Source organism: Panthera onca, chromosome B3 (assembly GCF_046562875.1).
Source record: "Panthera onca isolate mPanOnc1 chromosome B3, mPanOnc1 haplotype 2, whole genome shotgun sequence".
Lineage (NCBI taxonomy): Eukaryota > Metazoa > Chordata > Mammalia > Carnivora > Felidae > Panthera > Panthera onca.
This window is the reverse complement of record NC_138344.1, coordinates 18,775,923-18,801,638: the sequence shown is the minus strand read 5'-3', so window position 1 is coordinate 18,801,638 and position 25,716 is coordinate 18,775,923. Positions and strand designations below refer to the sequence as shown.

The following is a 25,716-nucleotide window of genomic DNA, read 5'->3' as shown; positions in this document are numbered from 1 at the left end:
TCTAGCCCATGGAGATACACAGTGAGTCGGGGATCCCTGTCTAGACATGCTGAATTGGACATACATGGAGTGCCCACTGCCCCAACGGGAACAGGAATCCTTCAAGAAGCTTGATGCGCTGTGCCAGCTCAGGATGCAGTCTCCTGGTGGACAGAATTCCCTGCAGCCAGAGTCCAGCAGTCTCTCTTTGGAAGCTTGCCATCACAGTGTCACGCATGGTCGATCATGTGAGTCTGCTGCCCAGTGACGATGGTGGAGGGGAGGCCAGAGGGATGTGGACAGAGGGGAGGAGGAAGGAACAGCAAAAGGCAATACTGGCAGGAATGAGGACTCCACTTACCTGAGATTTGGAACTGAGAAAAGCTGATGCTGTCATCCACTTGTTCCTGGTTTCCTTGGAGGCTTTAAGGGAACTGTTTGAGATTTAGGCAAATAAGACCAGGGATCTGTCCCCCAGGAGCTCACTGTGCAAAGATCTCACAGCAAATGGTTTCTTAAGAGCACTGGTAATAAACCAAGAAGAAACGCAATCTGTTCCTCTGTGGCGCTACCCAAGATGATAGATGGATGTAGCCCTGACTAGTTTGCTAGGCATTCTTCCTAAATGGTAGTAAGCTAGAATTCTACCCAGGTAAGGCAGGAAAAACGAACAATCTGGGAACTCTACAACCAGCACACAAAAGCAACCTGGTGTGGCCAAGGCCATACCTTGTGCACGTGTATGTACTTCGCTAAAGGGTTAAGTGGCCAGAACTAAGAGAGGGAAAACCTAGAAAGCCCCTAGAGAAATACAAAATGGTCATGAACTGTAAACCCATGTCCTACCCCTACAAATGGTCTTTTTTTTTTTTTTTCTTTTTTTCAGTAAAGAAAAAGAAAACTGAGCAGTGACCTGACCCAACACTATCAGAGGAAGAAAAGCAACATTAGCTTCAAGCCTGAGCAGCAAGAAAAATAGGACTCCGTTTGCCAGATAAAATAGGAACTCCCTGCAGCTGGATTACCTCTGTGTCAGTCACAATGGCACAGCCTACTCATCATGTGACCGAGTCTCTCAACTTCAACTAAGTCCTGTTGTCCAAATTAAGCCACTTCTTTTCTGATTCATAAAATACTATTTCAGAGAAAAGTGAATCACTTTATTACTACTTAGTGTAATGTAAAAGAAGTCACACTTAACTAATGTGAAACAATTTCCTAATTAAAAGGAAACATAAAAAATGTGCTAAGCATGATTTTTAAGATGCCGGAATAAACCAAGATTCAGAACGTATTTATAGTAACCACAAACAATTATATGAATTTTTTTTAAGGTCCTATCTGCAACAGAAGAGAGTAATTCCCTGGAATCTGATCCTTTACCCGTAATGGATCTTCAGAATTGATAAATTGCATGGTTTGTGGATGCGCAATGGAAAACGCAGCACAAGGCACTCTGGGCGTCAGCGAATGAAGGAAACATAAGAGCACATTTCAATACTGAGTGTGACACTCCTTCAGGACAAGAGACCGAGCGCTGGAGCAGCAGCACTAGCTCAGGGTTTCATTCCCACACCGACCATCTCTTACAGGACCTCCCCGCAGATCACCTCAGTCTTTCCAAATGGGATTCAGAATGTTAACTGTCGCTCAGGAATCACAGAGTTCTTCTGGAAGATAAAGAAATACCTATAAAAGGCATCATGATCCCTTAGTAAAGAAATATATTTACAAAAGTTTAAATACTATTTACCAGCAGCGTAAAGAAAAGTCATGAGATCCAGCAGCGCCATATGCCGACTTGACACCTCAGTTATCTAACACTTAAGACATCTCAATGGTAATGACCGAATAACTAATGACCGAATAAAGACCAATTACCTTTGTATCTTAGGAGTCTAGAGCAACTCGGGCCTAAATATCTGGCAGTGGATATTTAAAATCTTTATTGGTATTTAAGCTCATATAAGTTCTAACACGTAAGACGTGTTAAGAGAACACAGTTACATTATGTTACATAAATACAGGCAGCAGATACAAATCCATTTTCTCTCTTCTCTGAAACGCTGCTACATGGGATGTGGAAATATTTTTTTATCAAGTAGATAATCTGTTTTATCAATAGCTAGTAAGCCATTTTTGTAAATTGTCAGCTGAAAAAACAAAACACTACTTACATCATATTGGAAAAGGAATGACCTCAAGATTTCCAAGCAACACAGCTATTTTTCACATCTGAACTCCCCTGCTGATCATTAGGAACGGTTTCAAATGTCCCATTCTTGGCCTTTGGTTGTGCCAAACCCTGGACAAGTCCTCAACAAAGTTAGTTGCAAAATATCGGTTATTTCTGCATCGGGGTGCTCCGTCTCAACTGTCTGCCCTCCCTTTTCCTCAGCACACCGTCACTCACAGTAGTGTGAAGTCTCTCCTGAATCAAACTGTGTTTATATTACATAAAGGAAGTGTGAAATCAGAGTTGTCTTGCTTCTATCTCCTGCAGACTAATCAACTACCTCCAATTCATCATTCTGTTCTGTGCTTAGAAACAATGTGGTCCGAACTCTGTGCTCAGTCAAGGTGTGGCAGGCATGAGGCAGAGGTGAATTGGGCCCAAAAGGGCTTGGTGCTCAATCAACACTCTTTTGTGGTGGTACATGCAGAACACGGCGAAATAAGTGATTGGGGGAGGGGGCAAGAACTGCCTTCTCTGATCTAAACTGATGCTGTTTTCTGGATCACGCTCTCCATGCAGTTCCCAATGATCTAAAATGCCGACGAATGAAAGACAGATCTTCGTTTCTTTTCACCGAACAGCCTAGAATATGAAAAAGCTAAGGTAGACTAGAAATAAAACACAATTCCGAAAGGGTTTTAAACCAGATTTAAGTTTTTTTTTTTTAATTCAAATTGACCCAAAGCAAAACTTACATTACAAAGGAAGAACAAAATACATTATGATATAACACTAGGAGTTACATGAAAGCTAAATTTGTGGGCAAAGGGCCTCATCCCAATCACATTCTGGGCTACTGAGCAAACCTGCAGGGAAGTTAGAATCTGTTTGCATACGGTCCACTCTGGTAATGAAACTATACATTCTTGTCTCTTAGGGTGTGCGTCTGACAAATCACTCTAGACTCCTCAGGCTCCAGATGTGGACTCTTTCTCCTGCCAGAACACTGAATTCTCTAGCGGAAATGCTGTTCCAAACATGACTGATAATGAATTAAAAAAAAACAAAACAGTCAAGTCCTCCAAACTAACAAGCGTGGATTATTCTGTAGTAAATAGTTTAGAAATATGGGAATTAAATAACCTAAAAAACACTCTTAACTCTGCTGTACATTTATAAACACAAATATTTACACACAAAAAAAATCTGTTTTCAAAAGATGAGGTTGGCAGTTCATTAATGATCATAATCTTTTATGAGTTGGTTTCTTTGGTGTACTTGCCAAATATATTTTTATAAAGGTTTAAGAATAGGTTTAAACAATAAATTCCAAAAGGAACATAGAAGGCTCAGTGACAAATTTGATAATGTTTGGAACACTGTGGTGAAGATTCAGGAAAAACCAATCAGTTGATCTTCTGAAAATACTTGTTCTCTCTACTCATGACGTGACCACAGAATGCATCCCTGCCAATTAAATTCAAATGCGGACCTGCACGATCGTCCCTGTATTCTACCGGTTACCACCTTTGAGACTGAAGTTTTAGTTGTGGTTGAATAGGGTATGTGATTGGGATTTCACTAACAAAACCAAAACATTCTCTTTAAGCTTCCAGGTAAATCAAACTTCAAACAATAAACAATGGAATTATCCACTTCTTCGTTAAATAGAAATTTCAATTCCAGGAAGAGCTCTCATAATTTTTTTCCGAAGTTGCAGCAGCAATACAGAACAAAGAATTTACCTTAATCTGATCTTCTTACTTGGAATTCCCTGACTCAAACTCAGTGGCTAACTTAGTTTGGAAACCTCCAAATGGCTGGGGAAAGAAATCATTTTAATCTACCTGAATAAATGAATACACACGTTTGAGGAAAGAAGCCCTGTGTGACGGTAATGTTAATATTCCTGCTCAGAGTGCAGGGTCCCAGGCGCCCTCCCAGCTCCTCGCCTCCCTAAAGGCCTGGGCTTTGAGGGGGAAGTAACACTCAATTCATTTCTGGCCATGCCATGCCCCTGATGCTGCAAGTATGTCTCAGTTCTGACTTGGGCACTGGTTAAAAGAATGAGAACACAGTTCACTTCCAAAAGGGACTCTCTCTCTTGGAAGATGGAGATGACCCATTTCTATCCATCAAGTTCCAGTTAGTTTTGGAATGGTTATAAAACTGGCCACGTTCTCACTGGCTCCCCGCAAAAGAGTCCATGTACCCCATCAGCAATCCCCAAATCATTGTTTCCAAAGCTGCCCGTTCTTGTTCTTCATAAACCTATGCAATGCCTACAGCAGATCAGATACTCCAACACCAAAGCTACTCCGCATCCAAGAGAACAGACTTTGTGCTTGAGAAAATGGCGCTGCTGGCTCTCTAAAAAATGTAAAGCCAGAGTAGATTCTTAATTCTGCTTGCACTTTCCAGATGAAAATGTTTTATACTGAATGACTTAAAACTAGAAATTCAGACGAGAGAAGCCCTTCATCTTGTAAACTTCTGATAACAAATTTATTACTAGTGTGTAAATATTTTGAAATTTCCCAAAGCACTAAGAACAATACTGGGATATTTGAAAAGGTTCTTCTGAAACCAATACGATGACAAATCAAGCACAGAACACATTTCTAAGGGCATCATCATAGATCCCTAATGCTTCTGGAACCTTTCCCGTTGGTACACATTATCATAACCATGTTTACACTGCAAACGTATGCCCAATCAACCCAGAAAATAAAACGACCGTCCAGAAGAGTTTCACTGTGCATAACCTTAAAATGAATAGGAAATGTTTAATTAGCATAACAGGAATTAACCAGACTTACAACTGCGCACCCATTCGAAACTGTACCCTTTAGAAATCATTTTTTAAACTGGGAAGAGGAAAAAAAAAAGAACAGAAAAAAAGAAAACACCATGAAACCACCCCCAATTATTGAACCGTTAAAGCCAAATGGTTTGACAATATTTTGGGCTATTTTTAGGGAAGACTCTACCACCAGGATATGAAATTTTCTGCTTAAAGTGAACGACAAAGCTTACAATGGAAATTGCAACTGACACACTATGGTTCTGCAATTAAAATTAAAAGTAGCGGTTCCTGTCCTTGTGGGCATGTTGGAGCCGGTTGTGGAATGAGAAACATCAAGTGAAATAATGGATAAAATACACCAGAAAGAGTATTGCACGGAGGCACTGTTTTAAAAACAGAACACACTGGCTTTATAAAGTTATCTTCTTTTTCCATTAATTTTTTTTTTTTTTAAAGCACGATTCAACTAGAGACAGAAGTTGAGTTCCAATGTCTCCGGCTAGTGTACTACAGTTGTTAAAAAAATAAGTTAAAAAATAAGAGCACACCAACAGGAAAGCAGAGGTACTGGATTTATGTCATCCGAAAGCTACATTAATTAGGAAAGGAACAGTTTGAAACCGCCAATTTGTACTCATTAAAAATGAATGAGGTGACAGCATTACTTTAAAAATTTCTTCGGGCATTTTCCAGTAGAACCCAGGATCCCCCCCACCCCCCCACCCCGGGTGGAGCTGTGCCTCCAAACCTTAACAAGTGCTCTGCCGGTTCATACCGTCGTGCGCGCCCACGAAACCATAAATTTGGAAAGGGTAAATTCTCCACTTCAGCCCTGCTTGTGTCATTTTGGAAAAACAAGTTTTGTAAATGCAATATTGTATAGAAAGCTTGGACCTCTTAAACTTGGACCAAGAAACCAAATTAAGACCTTCAAGCATGTGGGATGTGTGTGTGTGTGTGGGGATGTGTGTGTGTTTGTGTGTGTGTGTGTGTTTATATATATATATATATAAAAAATCCCTCCCCTACCATGAAAACCAACCAAACAAACAAACAAAAAACCTAAAGGTGTATACCTGCTTTCTGACTTCACAGCAAATCAGAAATTGCATAGGATATACTTTGTGCAAGGCAAAAAGCCTTTTAAGTATCTGGAATATAACTCCTAATCTTGCTCACAGTTCTGTGTACATCAGATATCGTCAAATTTGTGTTTTAAGTAGTCTTTCATGACCTTGGCAATTGGTAGTTCGTCAAGTAGCTTTAGGTTTTGAAGGCCTATACATTGTCGAATTTTAATTCGGCACAGGTCCTGTAAGTTTCTGGGCTGTCCTAAAAAGACAGAAAAAAAGAAACTGTTACAAAGCTACAAAGTACAGTATTTAAGGCAGGCTTTTCAGTTCTGAAAACAACTGTTTATTTCAGAGGGATGCGCCCCTCTGTGGACTTCACATGCAAAGGATCAGACAGACTCTTACTGAGAGGACACATCCCGGGTACCTTTGTGGGAGGTCTTATTTGATGCTTTTCACAACCTTGGGAGGATGGATATTTTCATCTCCATGTTACAAATATAAGGACTCAAAGTCTTAAGGATGGGAGTAAACTGCTCAATGTCAGATGACCACCAAAGGCTTTTCAGCAGAGACTAAAAACAGTTCTTTTGATTCTAAGGCTGGTATTCTTTCCATTACAAATCAGAATGCTGGTTTTCATCCTGGGATGCCTCTAATATGCTGAGTGAGTCCGTTTGAACAAATCATCCCTCTGGGCGAAAGTTCCTCCATCTGAAAAGTAAGGGGGCTGAATGAAATGCTGTCTAATGTGGCCCCTCCTTCCAGCTCACCATCCAGGACACTGGAGCCTAGACATAGCACGATCTCCGGGGAGCTTTCTCAAACAACATCTGCGCACCTGCTCGCCAGGATTCCGGACGCGGCACACCTTGGCTGTGGGCATGAGGGCCTGGACTGCGAGGGCAGGGAGGCAGGCGGAGAAAGCACTCCACACTATTCTGAAGCTGTGTGTCTTCAAACCTCACACCCTGGCCATGTGCCAATGAAAACCGCTGCTGCCACTCAAAAGAAAAATTACAAAATCCAATTTCTTTCGCTTTGGAACACTGTATTTTACCAAAACGACTTAGATGACCACAAACACGGGCAAGAATTCGAAGCAGCAGTGCCTCAGTCGTGTTTGGATTCACATAAATTCTGCTTCCATATTAAATGGGAATAATAACAAAAGCTAACATGCCAAACGCTTACTCCGGGCCACGTACTCTTCTAAGCTCTTGACATACCCTAACTCGTTTCATCCTTTTATGAGGGAAGTACTTTGATCATCATCCCCATTTTACAGACTCCTTGCGTCTCAGAGAGATTAAGTAATATGCTCAAAGTCAGGTAGAATGCCATACTTCAGCGGTTCTCACAACTTATTGGTCTCAAAACCTCTTGGCATTTAAAAAATTTATCAAGGACCCAAAAGAACTTCCATCTATGTGGGTTGTATCTATCAATAATTAGGAGGTAAAGCAAATTTTAGAAATACGTATTCATTAAAAAAAGATAAAAGTAAGCTCATTACACGTTGCCATAAATAACACTGGCACAAAAATAACAATGTTTAGAAAAACAATACGAAGAATGACATTCTTTCACATTTTTGCAAAGTTCTTAACAGGCTGGCTTAATAGATGATAGTGGAGTTCTCATATATGCTTCTACATTCAATCTGCTGTGCTAAATTCACATCATCTCGTCTCTGGAAAAGTCCACCTACACTCATGAAAGAAGGAACATGAAAAAGGCAGGTAATGTCTCAGTATTCTGAAAACTGTTCTGACCTCAGATGGGAAAGGGGTCTTGTGGAGCTCCAGGGGTCCCCAGGCCCTACATGGGAAACCACTGCTATCCTTAGTACTTCATACCCCCTACTTGAACTGTCCTTGTTTGTAGCAATCGCCATTATTCAAAATTAAGTAATTCTCCATAAATGAAAAGGGCTCCTTAAACTGCTCTGTAAAGCCTGTATGAACATGTGCTTTCCAAGAGTTACTTAAGACACGGTGTCTTGACAGAATCGCAGAAGCTACTGCTTTCCTGGAAATGCCTGTAAAACAGGTGCATGGGTATCTACGGATATCTGCCCTGGGATCTATGTGAGGCTGTGACACATACACACTCACGTGTCTCTCGCCAAGATTTGTCTTCTCCATTGTCCAAATCTTTGCTAAAAAAGCACTTCATTAGGATTGACAAAGTCAGGTTCCCCATCAGATACTCTAGAGCTCTCTTCTACTACAACACTTAATAAGGTTATGATTTTACATTTATTTGGTGACTATCTATTAATGCCCACTTTCCTCACTATGTCAAATGTTCCATGAGGGCAAGACCACTTCTGGCTGCCAAGGAAGCCCAGTGCCTGACACAATACTCAATAAATACTAGTTGAATGAATAAATACTTAACAGGCTTGTCCATAAGGGATAAACCAGCCAACTTATTGCAAAACCCACCCATGTCAACAGCAAATCATTTTCTAACCTGTTTTGAATTATTTTTCACCACCCTTCATGGGCTACCATTAGGAAGGGAATAAATTATCATTGTCATTTTTCAATAAATGCTTACAGTATTTGATCTGCAAATGCAAACCAGAATAGGAGTTAGATATGAACCTTCTTTTTTTTCAAAACAAAGAATCTGATTTTCCTAATAGATGGCAGGTTCTTTTCAAACAGAACATTAATAAAAGGAATAAGCTCAATGTATTCAGGCAAAAAAAGCAGGTGAGGACAAAGTTAACATGTATGAGTATACATGCGCACTTAAATGAAAACATATCATCCAACAAAGTAGAAAAACTATGTTACTGGAATTTGCTTAGCTAAGGAAAAAAGAAGGGATTGAGACAAAGGAATATTATGTATGGGGATCTTCTGATAGTCCTGTTTTGTGGGAGACCATGCTCTCCAAAAGTAACTACACCTTCGCCTATGCCTCATGCTCTTTTTGTACAGACTGAGAACTACCACCATTAAGGTGCCCTTTCCTTGAAACTATGGCAGAAGTGATGTTATGTGACTGCTATGGCTAAGTCATAGAAGGGGACACGCTTTCACCTGGCCCTTGGGACATTCACTCTGCGAACACAGCTACCCCCATGCCACGAAGAAGTCCAAGCAGTCTATAAAAAGGAACTGAGGTCACTCACTGCCCAACAGCCCTGGCTGAGCTCCCAACTGCCAGCACCAAACTGCCAGCCGTTGGAGTGAACCATTTTGAAAGTGGAGAGGACCCAGTCAAGTGACTCCAGATGGAACAGAGAAGCAAAATAATCCACCATTACTGTGTGAAGGCACTAAAATTTGTAGCATTCGATAACTGAGATCCTGGGACCCGGAAGCAGGGTGTTGCCATTAAAAAAAAAAAAAAATCTAAAATATGTGGCTCTATCAGTGGGACCAGGTGGTAGGGAAGGGCTCTGAGGAGGCTGTTAGGGCTTAAAAGAATGTTTCAAATGTTACTAGAAGCTGGAGGAAAGGAGAATCTTTCATTAGTGGCAGAAAGTTTGGCAACACTGTCCCCTGCTGTAACGTGGAATGTAGTAAATGCCCTAATGACCTGGTTAAGAAGATTCCGCAGCCAGAATACTGGCTCTCCTCATTGTCTATTATAAAATGCAAGAAGGCAAAGATAAGCTAGCAACTTTAATCCAAGGGATGCAGCTACAGAAATACTATCATCCTCAGAAGGTATCTCCACATGGGCCTTTCCCAGGGAGAGATGTACTTTCTATGTCTAAATATCAGATAGTTTTACTCAATTTGCTACTGATTTTCCTTCTCCTTAAGCAGTTTGTTGTGCTGTGGCAATCTTTGCCTATCTTGGGACAATCTGATTTTTTAGAAATTTCTTGACCATGTATAATCCCTGTCTGCAGAATGGCCTTTAATGGGAGAGGCTTATCTTGGTGGTTAAAAGCACCCACCCTGGAGCAAGATGGCCCAGGTCGGAGTCCTGGCCCCACCACTTTCAATTCTGTGTGGTTCTAGGCAAGCTACTCAGCCGCCTGCTTCAGATTCTTCATCCATGAACCAAGGATAGTAACACCTACATCACAGGCTTTCTACCAGCATAAAAAGTAAATTTTGCTAACAGGCTTATGGCACAGTAAGAGCTATTTAAGTATTCGGTAAATAAATATTAAAATGGTAATTTGTAAATACTTGTAAGGATAACGTCTACTTCTCCTTCCCAGAAAAGAAGAGGACTCTTCTTGGAAGCTGAGGTCTCCATCTTCCTGGTGTTAAGATAGTGAGACACCTAGCTGACACCATGGGAGCAACTGGTAATCCATTATGGGGAAAAGACCCTGGGCAAAATGACGGAAATGGCACTCTGGAAATCACTGCATGACTCGAGTCAAGCAGAGGTGTAAGAGCTTTGTGTAAACAGCTGTGCAGTGACGACGGGAGAGATGTCCTTCTACAACGGTGCCACAAATACACAAATACAGATCTGAACTAATCTTGCCATGAAAAGCAGGCTAAATAGTAAGGAGTGGTAAGAACTCCTTGTTGTAATTACTGCTATTTCCAAGACTAAGGAGCTATCTTTTCAGGAGTATCATTTTAGGAATGGAAGGTCATGATGGAAAAAGAAGTACTTATTTTGTTGTCAATACATCACTCAAAAGTACTTACGGAGCACCTACTATGTACTCAAAAATGCACCACCCAAGGATTAAAGGGGTGAGGGGAGAGGAGGCAGCAGTGGCAGAGGAGAAGAAGGCAGAGGAAGAGAATAAAGAGAACGAAACCAAAAACAAAAACCCTCAATACGCACGTGCACAGTGTTTATTAGGTGTCTCAGAAAATTATTCCTACCCTACTAAATAACAACTGCCTTGTCCAAGGGATTGTAACAGGGGAGACCTGGGGGAGGGGGTGGAAATCTCACAAAAGAGTATAATTTAAGGAATCATAAACACTTGGGGAGATGCAGAAACACTATAAGGTGTTCACACTAACAAACTACAATGGAATTGCATAACAGTTCAAAGGGTTATTAGTCTTTCCATTTGGTAAAGAAGCCCATCATTAGTAATAATTGGGCTGGTCTAAAGTAGGAAATCAGCTTTTGAAGGGTCTGGTCTAGGATAAATTACAAAACCAGGCAGCAGCATAATTTAGAAAATTAAATGTCCTAAACCACCTCCTTTTGATATCACCATTACCATATTTATGATAGGATAGGCAAAACATTTTTGTATAAGCTAAGTAAAGAAAATGAAAGCACAACAAAGGTCCCAGTCTTCTTTGGGAGAAAGGGAGAAGAGGCTGGACATTTCAGAGGGGAGGGTGGAAAGAAACACAAGGAAAGACTGAGCCTCCTCTGGACTGCTTTATACAATCCAGCTTGTCCCTTCAAGCACCTCCCCACCTCAGGTCAGCATCTGGAATGGTCTCCCAATTCTTCTGTTTTACTTCAGCTTCCCATTTTAAAATCCTACCATAAACATGTTTTATTCCTTTGCTCTTCTCTCTGAATTCCTTTCACAGGGACTCAGTATGAAATGTGTTCAACACGGGCAGCTGGGTGGCTCAATCGGTTAAGCGTCCGACTTTGGTTCAGGTCATGATCTCACAGTTCATGAGTTCGAGCCCTGGGTCAGGCTCTGTGCTGACAGTTCAGAGCCTAGAGCCTTCTTCTGATTCTGTGTATCCCTCTCGCTCTGCCCCTCCCCTGCTCGCACCTTCTCTCTCTCTCTCTCTCTCAAAATAAATAAACATTAAAAAATATTAAAAAAAAAAAAAGAAATGCGTTCAACAAATCTTACTTCATAGGACAATGGCAATTTCTACCTTGCCTTAAAATAAAAATCATGGTATTGTAAAATAATTTAAGCCTTAGAATCCAAATATATACAATATCAGCCTTGATGACATCTGTCCATTGGTTACATTTTTTTCCACAGGCTAAGTGAGCTTTGACCTATATTCTTCATTTGCACCAAACAAAATATTGCTTCCTAACAAGTGACAAATCTCTAGAAGCCTACGTTAAAAAGCAGAGTGCAATATAGGGGCACCTAGGTGGTTCAGTCGGTTAAGTGACTCTTGATTTTGGCTTAGGTCATGACCTTAGAATTTGTGAGTTCAAGCATTGGGCCTGCAATGGGCTCTGGGCTGACAGTGTGGATCCGCTTGGGGTTCTCTCTCTCCCTCCCCTGGCTCATGCACACATGTGCACAAACTCTCTTTCTCAAAATAAATAAGTATTTTTAAAAAATTCAGAGAGCAAAATTAGTATCATGAAAAAAAGTCAGAATAAGGTAATACTTTCTATATCAAAGAACCTTAAAATGTAGGATAAGTTGATTTAGAACTGTGTACTATTTATTTCTAAAAGTGATTTTAGTAATTGGTACTGAAAAGCCTATCAAGACTACAATGTCGATGTCTGGCAAATTCCCAACTTCTTTGGGAAAAAAAATCAATAATCAAAAATCACCTTAGGTAAAATGTGTTACATAAATGATTTCTCCAAAGAGTTATACTAGGTAACACTGTTTTGATATCATCCTACCAAAAAAAAAAAAAAAAAAAAAATCAAAGAAATTGATTAAAGAAGCATTTGAAAGAAACACAGGAATAAGGGCACCTGATATAAAGGTGTTGTTTTATGTGATCATCTGCTGACATGCCTGTCGTTCCATTAGATTTAGCAGAGAACACCACAGCCTAAAATTTTCTTAAAATTAAAAAAAAAAAGTCATGACCTGTATTCTTACTTTTTAAAGTTCGAAACTGTTTTGGAACTTTAACTTTGCAGCTAAAACATAGTGTTTGACTATTTAAATAAAAACACACTTCAGATTACTGCAGTGTTTATAAAACAGTGTTCTTAAATTTTTTTTTAATGTTTGTTTATTTTTGAGAGAGAGATTGACAGAGTGGGAGTGGAGGAGGGGCAGAGAAAGAGGGAGACACAGAATCCCAAACTGGCTCCGAGCTGTCAGCCCAGAGCCTGACACCCGGCTTGAACCCACGAACCATGAAATCATGACCTGAGCTGAAGTCGGACACTCAACTGACTGAGCCATCCAGGCATCCCTAAAACAGTGTTTTTAAACACCTGTGATGCTGTTCTAGAAAATAACAAGCTTACGTACTTAACAGATTTAAGTCTCCACCAAAACAGTTTACCCAATTCATTTCCCTTCTACCTAATCTTTTTTTCAGAAATATAAGCCATTTAATTTCTTAAATTATACAATTTGAAATACAACCCAGTCCTATCTTTTACGCACCACTGAAGCATACTGAGTGGTTGCTTCAGGTCTATGAACAGCATCTACTGGAAACCCAGATCGCTGCATCAACTTGGACTCCTTAGGACAGTAAACACAAACCCAAATAGCATATTCTTTGCCGTAAGAAAAAATCTATACCAGAGCTTGCCACAGGAATAAAAGATGCTGTGTAATTTGTTCAGCTGTTTAGTGAACAAAATTAAATGGTTAATTTACTGGACTTCTTGCGCCTTGGATATGCTGCTCTCTAGAAGTGGGATCTAGAATCCAGGGTACTTACTAATCCTCCAAATTAATCTGAATAATGAATCTGTTTGCCCTCATGCATCTGATAGAACCACAATTTTACAGACACACTTCAGCAAACACTGATCTCCAGAGATCCTAAATTGTAAATATGCTGGCATAGGGCAAGTCGTAATTTAAAGCATTTCATTTTATCCAGGCGTTGTTTTATGTGATCATAGAGAAAGAGAAACTGTAACTGCAAAGAGAAATATATCAGAGATTTCACCAAATTTGAAAACACTAGGCTAACAAGGTGTCCTTAAAAATTTGAATAGAGAGGTTATACATCATTAGGTCTCAAAGTTTTTAAGTTTTATGGCCTTTATGCACTCTTAAAATTGGAGGACCTCAAAGAATTTTTGTTGTGTGGGTTACATCTATCAGTATTTGCCACACTTAGAAAGGAAGATTGAGAAATTTAAAACGTATTCATTGATTCATTTAAAAATAACAGTAATATGGGGTGGGGGGCGCCTGGCTGGCTCAGTCAGTGGAACTTGTGACTCTGGATCTCAGGGTTTTGACTTCAAGCCCCACGTTGCATGTAGAGATTACTTAAAAAATAAAATCTTAAAAAAATACAACAAAATAAATAAAATAAAAATAACAGTAATATAAATTCATCATCACTTGAAGTAAATTTTTGTGGGGAAAAAGAAGGGGCTTTCTAAGATAAAAAAGGTTTCACGAGAAGAGTGGCACTGTTTTACATGTTTTTGCAAATTATTTCTTAAAGTCTGGCTTTATAGAAGACAGCTGGATTCAGAGATCTGCTCCTGCATTCTATTGTGATATGCTGTCTTGATTGAAGTAAGTGAAGAACACCCAGCCTCACATAACTGGAAAGGGAAGGAATATTTTCACAGCCTTTTAAGATAATCATCATCTTTGATACTTCACCAAAACTCGACAAGTGTTATTTTTTTAAAGGTTAGTTGCAATAGGAAATCTGAAACAAAATCAATGAACCTTTTGTACTCTTTCACATTAAAATCCATTGGTCCATCTTGCCCTTTGAACAGTTCACTACTTTATGAGATCTTCCAAATGCTGGCCAATTTCATTATACGGTATCAAAAAATCACTTTTGTTAGTATCGCTGCTGATCTCAAAAGAGTCTTTACGTATTGGGAACGTACCAAAGTCACAGTAGCAAACACAAGCTTTTCAAAATTCTAATTTTCACTTGAAAGCTCAGATTTTATGGCTTGCCATAAATACTGTCAGTTGTTTCCCTTAGGGTGACAAGGAAATGTCTGCCAAATATCCAAGGTGAAATGGCTATAAGTGTGGCTGTCAGTCGCCCTTCCAGGTAAAAATGGGTGTTCCACACACACAAAAGCTGCTGGTGCAGCTCAAACAACTCAAAGGAGTGCGTTTCCTCAGTTCAATCACAGCACTCTGCAACTCAGTAAGAATACTTTCCATCTCCATTCCACAGAATATTAAAAGGCACACACGCAGAGGGATCAGATTTAATGGGATTAATTTTGCTGCTTCGTCAAAGACATCCCTAAATGGAACTGGAATCTTCTTTAGTGAGATTGCCCGGCGGTGAAGAGCACCAGGACTGCTGGTACCCTTGGGGGCCATGGCCTGAGGAGCCAGCAGGTTCACCTACTGTTGCATTCACACCCAGTCAAATGTCAGTGCAGTGAAAGAGGCAAATCACGTAGCATTGCTAGGAAATCTGTTTTGCCTGCGTGGGCACCTAAAACGGTCTCGAGGACCCCCGGGGAGTCTCCACTGTTGCACATAAATTGTAAAATAAAATCTCAAGCAGCAGGAAACCATCCCCTTTAAGAGTGGTTACTGGCAAGAATTTTAAGAAGGGAGAGACCCCAGAGACTATGGTCTCATCCCCCCATGGTTCAGAGGTGGGGCACTGAGAACCAGGGGGAGTGGGGAGGCCCAGCGGCTTGCCCAAGTGTTTTTAGGCAAGTCAGACACAGGGTCAAGAACCCATTAGCCCCTCTCTCCACCATTAGATACACCTAATTTAATAGCACCTCTGACACAGGCAGAGCTGTGTCTTCAGAATGGTAAATGGGAGAGATGTGCCTCTCAATTCCAGTGGGCAAATCACCACTCAGCCCAAATGACCACGGATAGGATAGTTTTCACATTGTAAGTAAAAATGATAAAACTAATGAACAGACTTCCAGTTTCAGCTCCCAAACACGTCAAGAGCTTGGAAGTTATCACTCCCATCCTCATAAGAAGGAAAAGCTGAACAAGCTCAAAATCAATGACTTCCCTTGGACCAGCCCACCCGTGAACAGACCTCCCAGGGCAAACGTCCATCACAGAATCAGGAGAGAGGAACAAATCCAGAGAGTCACTGTGGAGATGTGTGTGCCTGGTGCAGAAGACATCAGAGCCCTGAACTGGCAGAAACACTTAAATGATAATTTTGATGAATTACCTGAGGCTGTGTGTGGACTGGCCTGACAGGGAGAGCCCCCACCTGTTCTCTCAGTTTTACTCTCAGGAGCCCCACCAGGTTCTCACAGTGAATAGCTGATAAAAACCCCTTTGTGGTTCTAGCAAGGGAGGGCAAGAATAACCATATGACCTATGCCCAGAACCTTCTCCATAACAAAGGCCTGTTCTCTACAAGGAAAGACATTACCAAAGTCTTATCCCACCTGGAGAAAGAACATTTCTCTGACTTCAGCCCCCAACAGGCTTTCGGTCTCACCAAGGGGTGTAAGTGTTGAGGAGGAGAAAGATGCGGGGGCGTGAGGGGGCAAACTAAGAAACGCTTATGAAGGCCACAGCCCAGGGACACAGGCCCCTGGATACACTGAGATCTTCATCTGTAGACTGTGGACTGCTAGCCTCCCCACACCCTGCCTCCACAGCAACAGGGGTCCAGTGTGAGGACAGTGGACTACAGGTGCATGTGAAAGAGCCGCGAGACGCCAACACTTCCGAGAAGCCCAAAGTCAAGAGGGGAGACAAAAGCAAGGACGCAGGAGTTTGAAGCCTCCGGCACCTACAGCCTTGGCAGACACAGCACACAGCCCAGCTCCTCACCAGGTTAACACAGAACCTGACATTTAAAGGCCTATTTACCTCAGTTCCTGTTACCTGACCCATCATGCCTGGCTTCAATAAAAAATTACAAGACAGGCTAAAAGGCAAGAAAAAACAACAGTCGGAAGAGACAAAGCCAAGCATCAGAGCAGACTCAGCTATGACACAGATGCTGGAATTATCAGACAGGCAATTTAACTATGATTGCTCTTTTAAAACTAACGAAAATATTTGATGGTGGTGGTAAAATCTTGCCTCTCTAATGCCTTAATGAAATAGCAGCTCTGCAGAGGTAGATTCCACACAGTAAGTATAGACGTGGATGTCACTGGCAAAGTAAGGAATGGGTGACGAGCGCAACCTCTCCAATAGCTCTTGACCTTGCTGCTTGCACAAGTCTTTGATTCCACTTTGCCTTCGGAACATTTCCTTCTTGTGCAGAAAGGGTAAGCCTTACAATTGAAGGATTTCCTCGGCAGGCAGCACAACACGGCACCCGTTCTTCAAACAGTCCAGCCTATCAGACATGGAGGCAGCGTCCTCTCAGGGGGCGCTCTCCAGCAGGGAGTCATCTTGTTCAAGTGGCGCTCTCCAGCAGGGAGCCATCTTGTTTACTGCCCTCTCTACTCTGACTTGACTCTGTTCTCTAAAACCTTCTTCCAATTTCCACACCCTTGTGCACAAGGAGCTGCAGGTACCAGTTCTGTTCAGTCCTGAGGCCTTCTCCTGCAGAGGTGGCTGGCTGAAGAAAGTCCATGGCGACCACATGTGTGATCTGTGCCTGAGCATGAAGAAGTAGGCTTTCCCCTGAAACTAAGTTCCTCACTACTTCTCTCCGAACAAAATTCCAGGCATGCAGGTAATTAAAATCCCTTTTTGTCCCCCCATAAGTTTAAAAGTTCTTGCTGGTCAATGCCTGAGGTTCAGCTTTCCTGTGGAATTCCTCTCTCTTCAAAGATTTTACATTCCGAATAACTCCTTCATCAGTAGGTATGTTGAGTAGGGAGGGGAATTTACATTATGGCACAGGGAGATGATAAGGGGTAAAAGAGCACTGGATTACAATCGAATAGCTCAGGCTGAGTTTGGTTATTATTTAACCATATCCTCAGGGTAAACTTTACTGATGAAATAGTCTTTATCCACGTTTAATACTGTACCTGTTTTAACATTTTCTTGTGCTTGCCCTTTTTTTATTCATAAATGTTTACTTTCTTTTTTGAATTGGGCAAACATTCCTACAATGTTCTGCTCTTCCCTCAGGCTGGAGAATTTGAGCCCATTTCCATAGACCAGAGCTTCCAGGATCCTCTTTGCTCCGTAATGGTGTTTGACGCTATGTGCAAATTATTCTCCTTTAATTACCTGTGTTCATTTGCATGATCCTGAGAATGAGGTTTTTCCTTAAATTTTGTGCCCTAGGCACCCACACCCCACTTGCCTCACCCGAGCCTTGGCTTTGGTGCAAGGGGCTGTTTAACTCCTCATCCAGGGACTCAGCCCTAAATGGACCTCTCCCTACCAACAAATGGGTGTCTGCTGTAAACTGTCTCCACTACCATTTCTACCTGTGATCAGTCACACCTGCATTGTTCCATTGTTCACTTTCTCGTTTTTTCTTCCAAGTAAAAGAACTAAAAGAACAGAAACTGGCTTCTCTAAGCTGGAAACATCTTTCCTCCTGCAAAGTGATCCACATTCTTGTTCCAGGGCACAAAGAAGCTGCTCCTTCACTTGACTGGTTTTCTGGAGGAGACCATGTCGAGTTCCAGCCATTCTAGGAAACAGAAGTTTCTGGAAGTCTGGTTGCAGGTAAACAGTACCAGCAGTTCTTCATGGTTTCTGCCTCTACCCACAGTCAACAAGGCACCAGCAGATACTAGTTTATACCTAAGCCACTCGACCTGTTCTGTTTCTATGCGGTTTGTATCAGAGTTTTTATGGCAATTTTTCTAAAAAGCCACAGTAGCTTTTAGATTCCATAGGATTATAACCGTCTTGAGCTCTTCTAACTTAAATAAACTGCTTCTAGTCACAATGGTGCAATGAACAGAAGAGACTTGAATAAAGACCACCAAGTGGCATTTCTGCCATCCTTATACCTCAGGGGTCTCAGATTAGAAGCCAACCGCTCGGTGCCTGGTGCTCAATGGTGTTGTGGAGGCCAGAAGGAGCTTGCAGATTTGACTTAGTGCTCCCTGAACTATCCGACCTTCCTTCACTCTGGCTTTCAAGAGAGCTCAGTAGAGAGCTCCAAAAAGCATCAGTTACAGTTGGTTCTTCTAACAGATAATTACTCACTAGGAAAAGAAAATCCAATAAATGATGCACAGGTCAAGCAGAAATGTTAACTTTGGTTTTGGCAGGAAGCATCACTGGAGAGTCAACAAGGAATGGACTATGTTGAGGCACCTGAACACAACGATACTGTAGCCTTCAAAAGGTTGATGGCCCTTCACTTCTGAAAAGCATACCAAGTTTGCTCGGCCACCAACCACCAGTCAACCAGCTGACCCACATTTCCTGAGGGCCTACCAGGTACACAGCTCCACTCTACATGTAGCAGGAGATCTCAAATATGAAGAGGCAACCCCGTAACTCTTTCCATGTGCCCCTAATTTTAAAGGTACCTGTGAGTTTTCTCTGTAACTCAACAGTCTTGCTCCCCAGAAGCACTCTGTGCTGTAACTCAGCAGCTCTGAGGCTGATGGGAAAGGGCAGCGCCCCCCATCCCTCCTTGGGTCTCCATATGCAGACTACAGAAGAGTCCACCGAGCTGAAATTAGGAAGCAAGGGGAGAATAAGAATCTAGGGGATTCGCTCTATTGGAAGCAAGCCAGCCTTTGCTGTTCATCCACTCCCGTTTAATTATTTTATTTAGAAAAGTACACATAGCCATTAAAATGTGCCAGGCACTGTTTTAAGTGCATTATAAATATTAACTCATTTAATCCACATGACAAGCCTGTAAAACAGATATAATTATCCTAATGCTAACAAGAGGACACTGGGGCACAGAGCAGTTGGGTAACCTGCCCAAGCTGACACGTGGCAGAGTCAGGGCTTGAGCTTGGGCCGCCTAGCTCTAGTTGATGCTGTTAACTGCCGAGTGAGGTATTTAGCAAAAGGAGCTGAGGCATTTATGTATATAATATGCCTTCCCGAAGGCAGTCATGCTAATAAAACCAGGAGTCTCTAGTGAGAAGTTAAGACAAAAATGACAGCAAGAACACAAAGATATTCAGAATGTATAAAGAATAAAAGATACTTCACAGGCTATTTACCATGACAGAATCCTAAGCTCAAGTTCAAGAGTAATCTTCTCTCTCATAACACCAATACCTCTCCCAGTCTATGTATGGAGACTGCTAGAAAATTTGCTGAAAAGAATCAGCACTTGAAATTTCACAGCAAACTTTTCAGAAAATGTGGCCTGGATCTGAAGAGTCAGAGTAAACTGGTGAGGAACCAACATACACAACATCTCCCATCTCTCCAGAGGTCCCGTGCCTAGAAAGCTCTCAGCAAGGGACCACCTACCAATCAGCCCAAAACACCTCTCCCAAGGCACACAGACCTGTACTGTGGAACATGGGAAACACCAGGCGCTTGTAATTACAGTCAATACAGTTAAATTAAGAATTCAGTTCCTTGAGGCACCTGGGTGGCTCAGTCGGTTAAGCGTCCAACTTCGGCTCAGGCCATGATCTTGCAGTTCATGGGTTCAAGCCCCACGTTGGGCTCTGTGCTCACAGCTCAGAGCCTAGAGCCTGTTTCAGATTCCGTGTCTCCCTCTCTCTCTGCCCCCTGCCCCCACGCCTACTCATGCTCTGTCTCTCTCTCAAAAAATGAATAAACATTAAAAACATTCAGTTCCTCAGTGGCATTAGCCATGTAACAAGTGTACAACAGCCACCATACTGGACAGCACAGACAGACCATTTTCAGACCACGCAGAAAGACCTACTGGACAGCCCAAGTTAGATCCTGAGTGTGATTTCTTTTTATGCTTTAGTGTGTATACACCCAGTGGTGATAATGTCTTTTCCTTTTTACAAACATACAAAATTCAAATTATACTTCATTTCTAGACTGCTAGAAAACTTGCTGAAAGAATCTGCAAATTTCTACTCCCAAGTTCAGTTCCAAACAAGGGGGCAGATTATCTACAAGGTCAAGTAAACTCCATACCCCTCGGTACCTAGTACCCTAACTTCTTCCTTATTAATGACTGAAAGGTAAAAATCAGGCGAGGAAAGAGGAATTCACTAAAAAGTGCAGCAGTTGGTAAAATCATATATTTTGTTTATAGACTTTAGCTTCATGTTTGGAAGCTGAGCTCTGAGACACACACTCGACTAGTCACACAGGACATCCAGCAAGCGAAGGAGGCAGTGTCCGCACAAACCAATACCCCTGCCGGAAAAATGATGTAAACATGTGCACCACAACATGAGGTAGGGCACATGCCTCCAGGCTTTAAGAAGTGCCCACACAAAACCGTGTCGAAAGTGGAAGTCATGTGGACCAGGGACGGTGGCACCAAGTTTCCTACTGACAAAAAAACCTTTTCTTACAACAACTTCTAGCATCCTTAACCTGCATTATTAGTATCCCTAAATCAGGAACACTGCTGTTCATCTCATGTGGGGTCACATGAGGAAGCCAGCAAAGAAACAATAAAACGATGAGCAACAGCTTAGCAAGAAAGCACAATTTCTAGGACACTTACACAGACACAGAACCTAAAATCCCAAACTCTCCTTCTCATTCCTCAAGCTGAAGTCCATGAAAGCCTGAATGACTATGTTAATGACCAGCAAGAACTGCTTTGTTCTAACACAGATCTTAGTGAATTTAAAAATTTCTCTTCTCTCTGTCCTTTTCTCCATTTCCTCTCTCAACCTATATACATACCCCTGTTACTTTCAGTAACACAACTGAATTTGTATGAAACCTTGTGATCTAGAAGTTTTTTTTTACTTCAGATGAATGAAGAAGAATATTAATAATAACTTATTAATAAGCAGGGCTAACAGGAATCATTAGTGTCTGGTCATTTTAAGTTGTGAAAACATCTAAAGCCCCTCAGAAGATGAACATTTTAAATGCAATGACAGTAATAATGAAATTACATACTTGTGACTTCTTGTAAGAAATCCAAACATGGTCGACTACTTCCAGAAATACTTATTGAAACAGCCAATGGGGTCTGTCCTTCATAGTTCCTTGTGTTTGTGTCCGCTCCATAATTATATAACATCCGTGCACAAAGCACATCATCCCTAAGGGCAGACAAATGTAAAGGAGTCTGTCCATCTTCTAAGCGACCCAAGTTTGTGTCTGCTCCTCTCTGAAGGAACATTCGGCAATAAGAGTGATTGCTTTTGATCACAGCGTATCGCAGCAGGAAACCGTTCTGGATGTCAATGTTGGCATTGTGGTCCAGGAGGATCTTCACGCAGCTTGACCTCTCTCGGATGATAGCGAGCTGAAGTGGTGTTGTGCCTTTATCACTGAGCGGGTCGACCTCCGCCTTGAACTCCAGTAGAAGTCGGACAAAAGAGTCCCTCCCATAGTGAGCAGCCACATGGAGGGGAGTCCAGCCGTCATTACTTTTGGCATTAATAATGTCGCTCCTGTATTCAGACTCTAACATCAGGCGTGCGATCCGGGCCCGGCCATGCATAGCTGCGTAATGAAGAGCAGTGAAGCCTCCGATCAAGTCCTTAACTGTAGGATCAGCTAGGGTTAAAACCAAAACGAAAACATTAGCAGACTTGAAGACAAAACAATGGACTCTACCATGGCACAGGGCATTTAAGACGTTTCCATAAAAATTGCGAAATGACTGAACATTATAATGAACATCAAGTACTTCTTTCCTCAATTGAAGCATAGTTTCATGGAAAATAAATTTTGGCAGAAAGTTATCAAACCTGGGTTAACAGAATGAAAATGACTTACAAAGTATTTAAAAGATAGATGGGCAAAAACAGAGAGTTCAGATCGCCACATCCCCTCTCTTGGCTAATTTAACCAATTGCTTTTGGCTACTCAACTCTCTCATCTCTGTATTGTTTCATGTTTCTCTTCTGTTTTGAACTTTTTGTTTTATTTTCTCTTGTGTTTCTTGGTCTTAAAGAGAAGCATGTGTAGCAACATCTGCTGCTCTAAATTACGGATGTACTGTGGTCTGGCAGGCCACGTTGTTTTAGGGTGTATTAGGTAAAAAAAGAAAAAAAAATATTTTCTGTGGTCTGTAAAAATTCCAAAGCATGTAAGATATATGTTAAGTGATCTTGATAAATCATGTTTTCATAAGATAAAAGACTATTCTGGATTCTTAGTTTTACAAGAATTTTGGAGTTTATAAGAATTAAACACCACATTGGGTGAAAAATTCGGAGAAACCTCAGCACTGTATAAATATTATTTTCTAAAACAGTTCCAAAACTCTCTCCTAAATGGATTGATTTCTGGAGAGAAAGAGAGAGAGAGAAATGGGGGGGGCGGGGGTAGGGGACAGTGGGAGGAGGGAGAAGAGGAAAGAATAAAAGAGAAAGAAAAGCAACAATAATCTATCTGCTATGTCACTGACTTGTCACCTGCCCCCAATCTCTCCTGAAAGCAAGGGTCAGTTCTATATAGCTCTCCTCCTGCTGACCTTCCGGGGCTGTGGGTAGAAGTGCTCCTTCCTACTATGTAGGTCACTGCCTGGAGGCTAGCAATTTCACGTGAAAATAAATTGTTCAGACCTAACTACCTAGGATTAAAATGCTTTCTCCTTATAAACATCACCCTTAATTTCTGGTTTGTTCATGAAAGAGAGAAATTCATGAGTGTTTTTCAAACAAATGAAAAGCTTCCCAAGTTATATGATTAAACATTCAAGTATTGTTATTTCATTCCAAACTATATTAGGACAGCTGTGTCCCTCAGGAAAATCTGTGAGGCAGAAAACTATATATAAAATATTAATAATACTATGGAGAATAAAAATGACAATTAAGAAGTAGTTGCTAACAAAACCTGTAAAAAAAGTTAACATTTTTATGTAAGCTGTATCAGTTGAATTTATAAAACCACTTAGTATAAACTGACAGTACCCAAAGGTTGTATTACCATTTAAAGAAACTAAGAGTATTCCATCTGCCTTGGCCTTCGCTAAAAGAAAAAGATACAATACCTATTTACTCTGTGACTTAAAAAAAAAAAAAAAAAAAAAAAAAAAAAAAAAAAGCAAGAACATTTAAACAAAGCATTTTGCTGCCATCTGCTGGTATCAGGCATGAACTTCAGCTACTAATGTTTTCATTTAGACAGCTGACACTGAAGCCTTCACATCTGAAACCTACCTCCCTTATATACAGAGACCAAGTGAAGACAGGCATAAATCTAAAAGAATACCTTTAATTCAAATGAAACAATGAATTTTTCCAAGACTTCCATTTCTAATCTATAATGAGCTGCTTCCGACATTCTTTCTTAACCTGTCAGATTTAAGAATACCTTCTTTCATTTCTCTCACCTTTTTTCATCCACCAGGGGTGTCTTTAAGGTGCCAGCACACAGTCTTGTGTGCATCTTATACTTGCTCTATTTGACAGTTAAGACTGAAAATATGTTACGTGAAATGGCACTAGCATCTTTGGTTTTCCACTTTACTACATCTTTTTTAGGTGCTACTTACATTTTGGTGCTATACTGAGCTAGGAAAAACAAAGATTAACAGATACAACAAGGATCTGCTTAGTCTCAGAAAAACCACGAAAATGCATTAAGTAAGCACATGCTGGAAACACAGCACAGCAGAGATGTAAATTAACAATGCATGAAATTGTATACTTACTGTCCTCAAGGAATTAACAAATGGGAGACAGAAGACCATTGAGGATGCAAACAAAGATTAATTTAAGAATTATTATTAGCAAGTGCAACAGATAAGAAAAAGATCTCATTTGTGATAGTAACAGAAACCACAGAAATCTAGATAGAAATTAAGAGATGGAGCAAGGCACATGTCAAGACATTTCTTTGAACTCAATGCACTTCATCTGTATCTGCTCAAATGTCCCTTCTGAGAAAAAACTTTCTCTGAACACTAACAGAGCAGCCCCACCCACCTCATTACTTTGTCCGCTTATAGCAAGCCTCCCTCCCTCCAAGGTGCAACTTACTTTATTTTCTATTTTTATGTTTTTCAAGTGCAACTTATTTTACACAAGTTATAGTATAGTCTCAAGAAATCCATTTAAATCTACTGAAAAAAATTTAAAGTGTGTATAAAAAATGCTTCCCACCAATAGGATTTCTTTTTTTCCAACAGCTTGACTGAGGTACAATAAAATCCACTCATTTTAAACGGAGGTTGATGAACTTTGACGAATTGTATACAGCCATGTAACCACCACCACAATCAAAATATTTCCATCATCTCAAGAAGTTCCTTCCTGTCTCTTTACAGTCAATTCCCTGCCCAGACTCTGGGTCCCAGGCAACCACTAAAGTTTTGCCCTTCCAGAATTTCATAGAAGTGAAATCACATAGTGTGTAGACTTTTGTGTTTGACTTGTTTCACTCAGCAAGATGTTTCTGAAATTCACCCATGTTATCAGTGTGTATCAAACGTTCATGCCTTTGTATTGCTGAACTGTATTCCATAATATGGATACACATTTATTTATGATTCACCAGCAGGTGGACAATTGTGTTATTTCCAGTTTGAGGCTACTATGAATAAGGCTGCTGTGAACATTCACAACCAAATCTGTAAGTGCATATGATTTCATTTCACTTGGGTAAATACCTAGGCAAGAACTGGCTGGGTCACATATTAAGTGCACGTTTAACTTCCCAAGAAATTGCCACATTGTTTTATTAAGTGGCTATATTTTCTCATAACTGAGTTTATAATTTAATTGTGTATATATTCTGGATACAAGCTTTTTGTGAGGTATGTTTTATAAATATTTTCTCCTAGTCTCTTGATTGCCTTTTCTTGTTCTATATTGTTTTGTTTTGTTTTTTGAAGAGCAGAAGTTTTAAATTTTGATGAAGTCGACTTTTTTTTGTTTTTTATTGCTTGTGCTTTTTGTGTGTC

General features: G+C 40.8%; 1 protein-coding gene across 2 annotated transcripts in view; it reads right to left on the bottom strand.

Moving 5' to 3' along the window:
- Positions 1 to 2,851: 2,851 nt before the first annotated feature.
- Positions 2,852 to 25,716, bottom strand: part of ASB7 (ankyrin repeat and SOCS box containing 7) — a 51,950-nt gene continuing 29,085 nt past the window's right edge. The window contains exons 5-6 of one of the 2 annotated variants that reach the window (XM_060617824.3): positions 21,753 to 22,358; positions 2,852 to 6,293 (exon numbers count right to left, since the gene is read on the bottom strand). In XM_060617824.3, the coding sequence (XP_060473807.1) occupies positions 6,154 to 6,293; positions 21,753 to 22,358 (746 nt within the window). In that variant the 3' untranslated portion in view covers positions 2,852 to 6,153. Of the gene's footprint in view, positions 6,294 to 6,322; positions 6,749 to 21,752; positions 22,359 to 25,716 lie in introns of those variants that run through there. The other variant, XM_078448951.2, reaches the window with a different exon arrangement.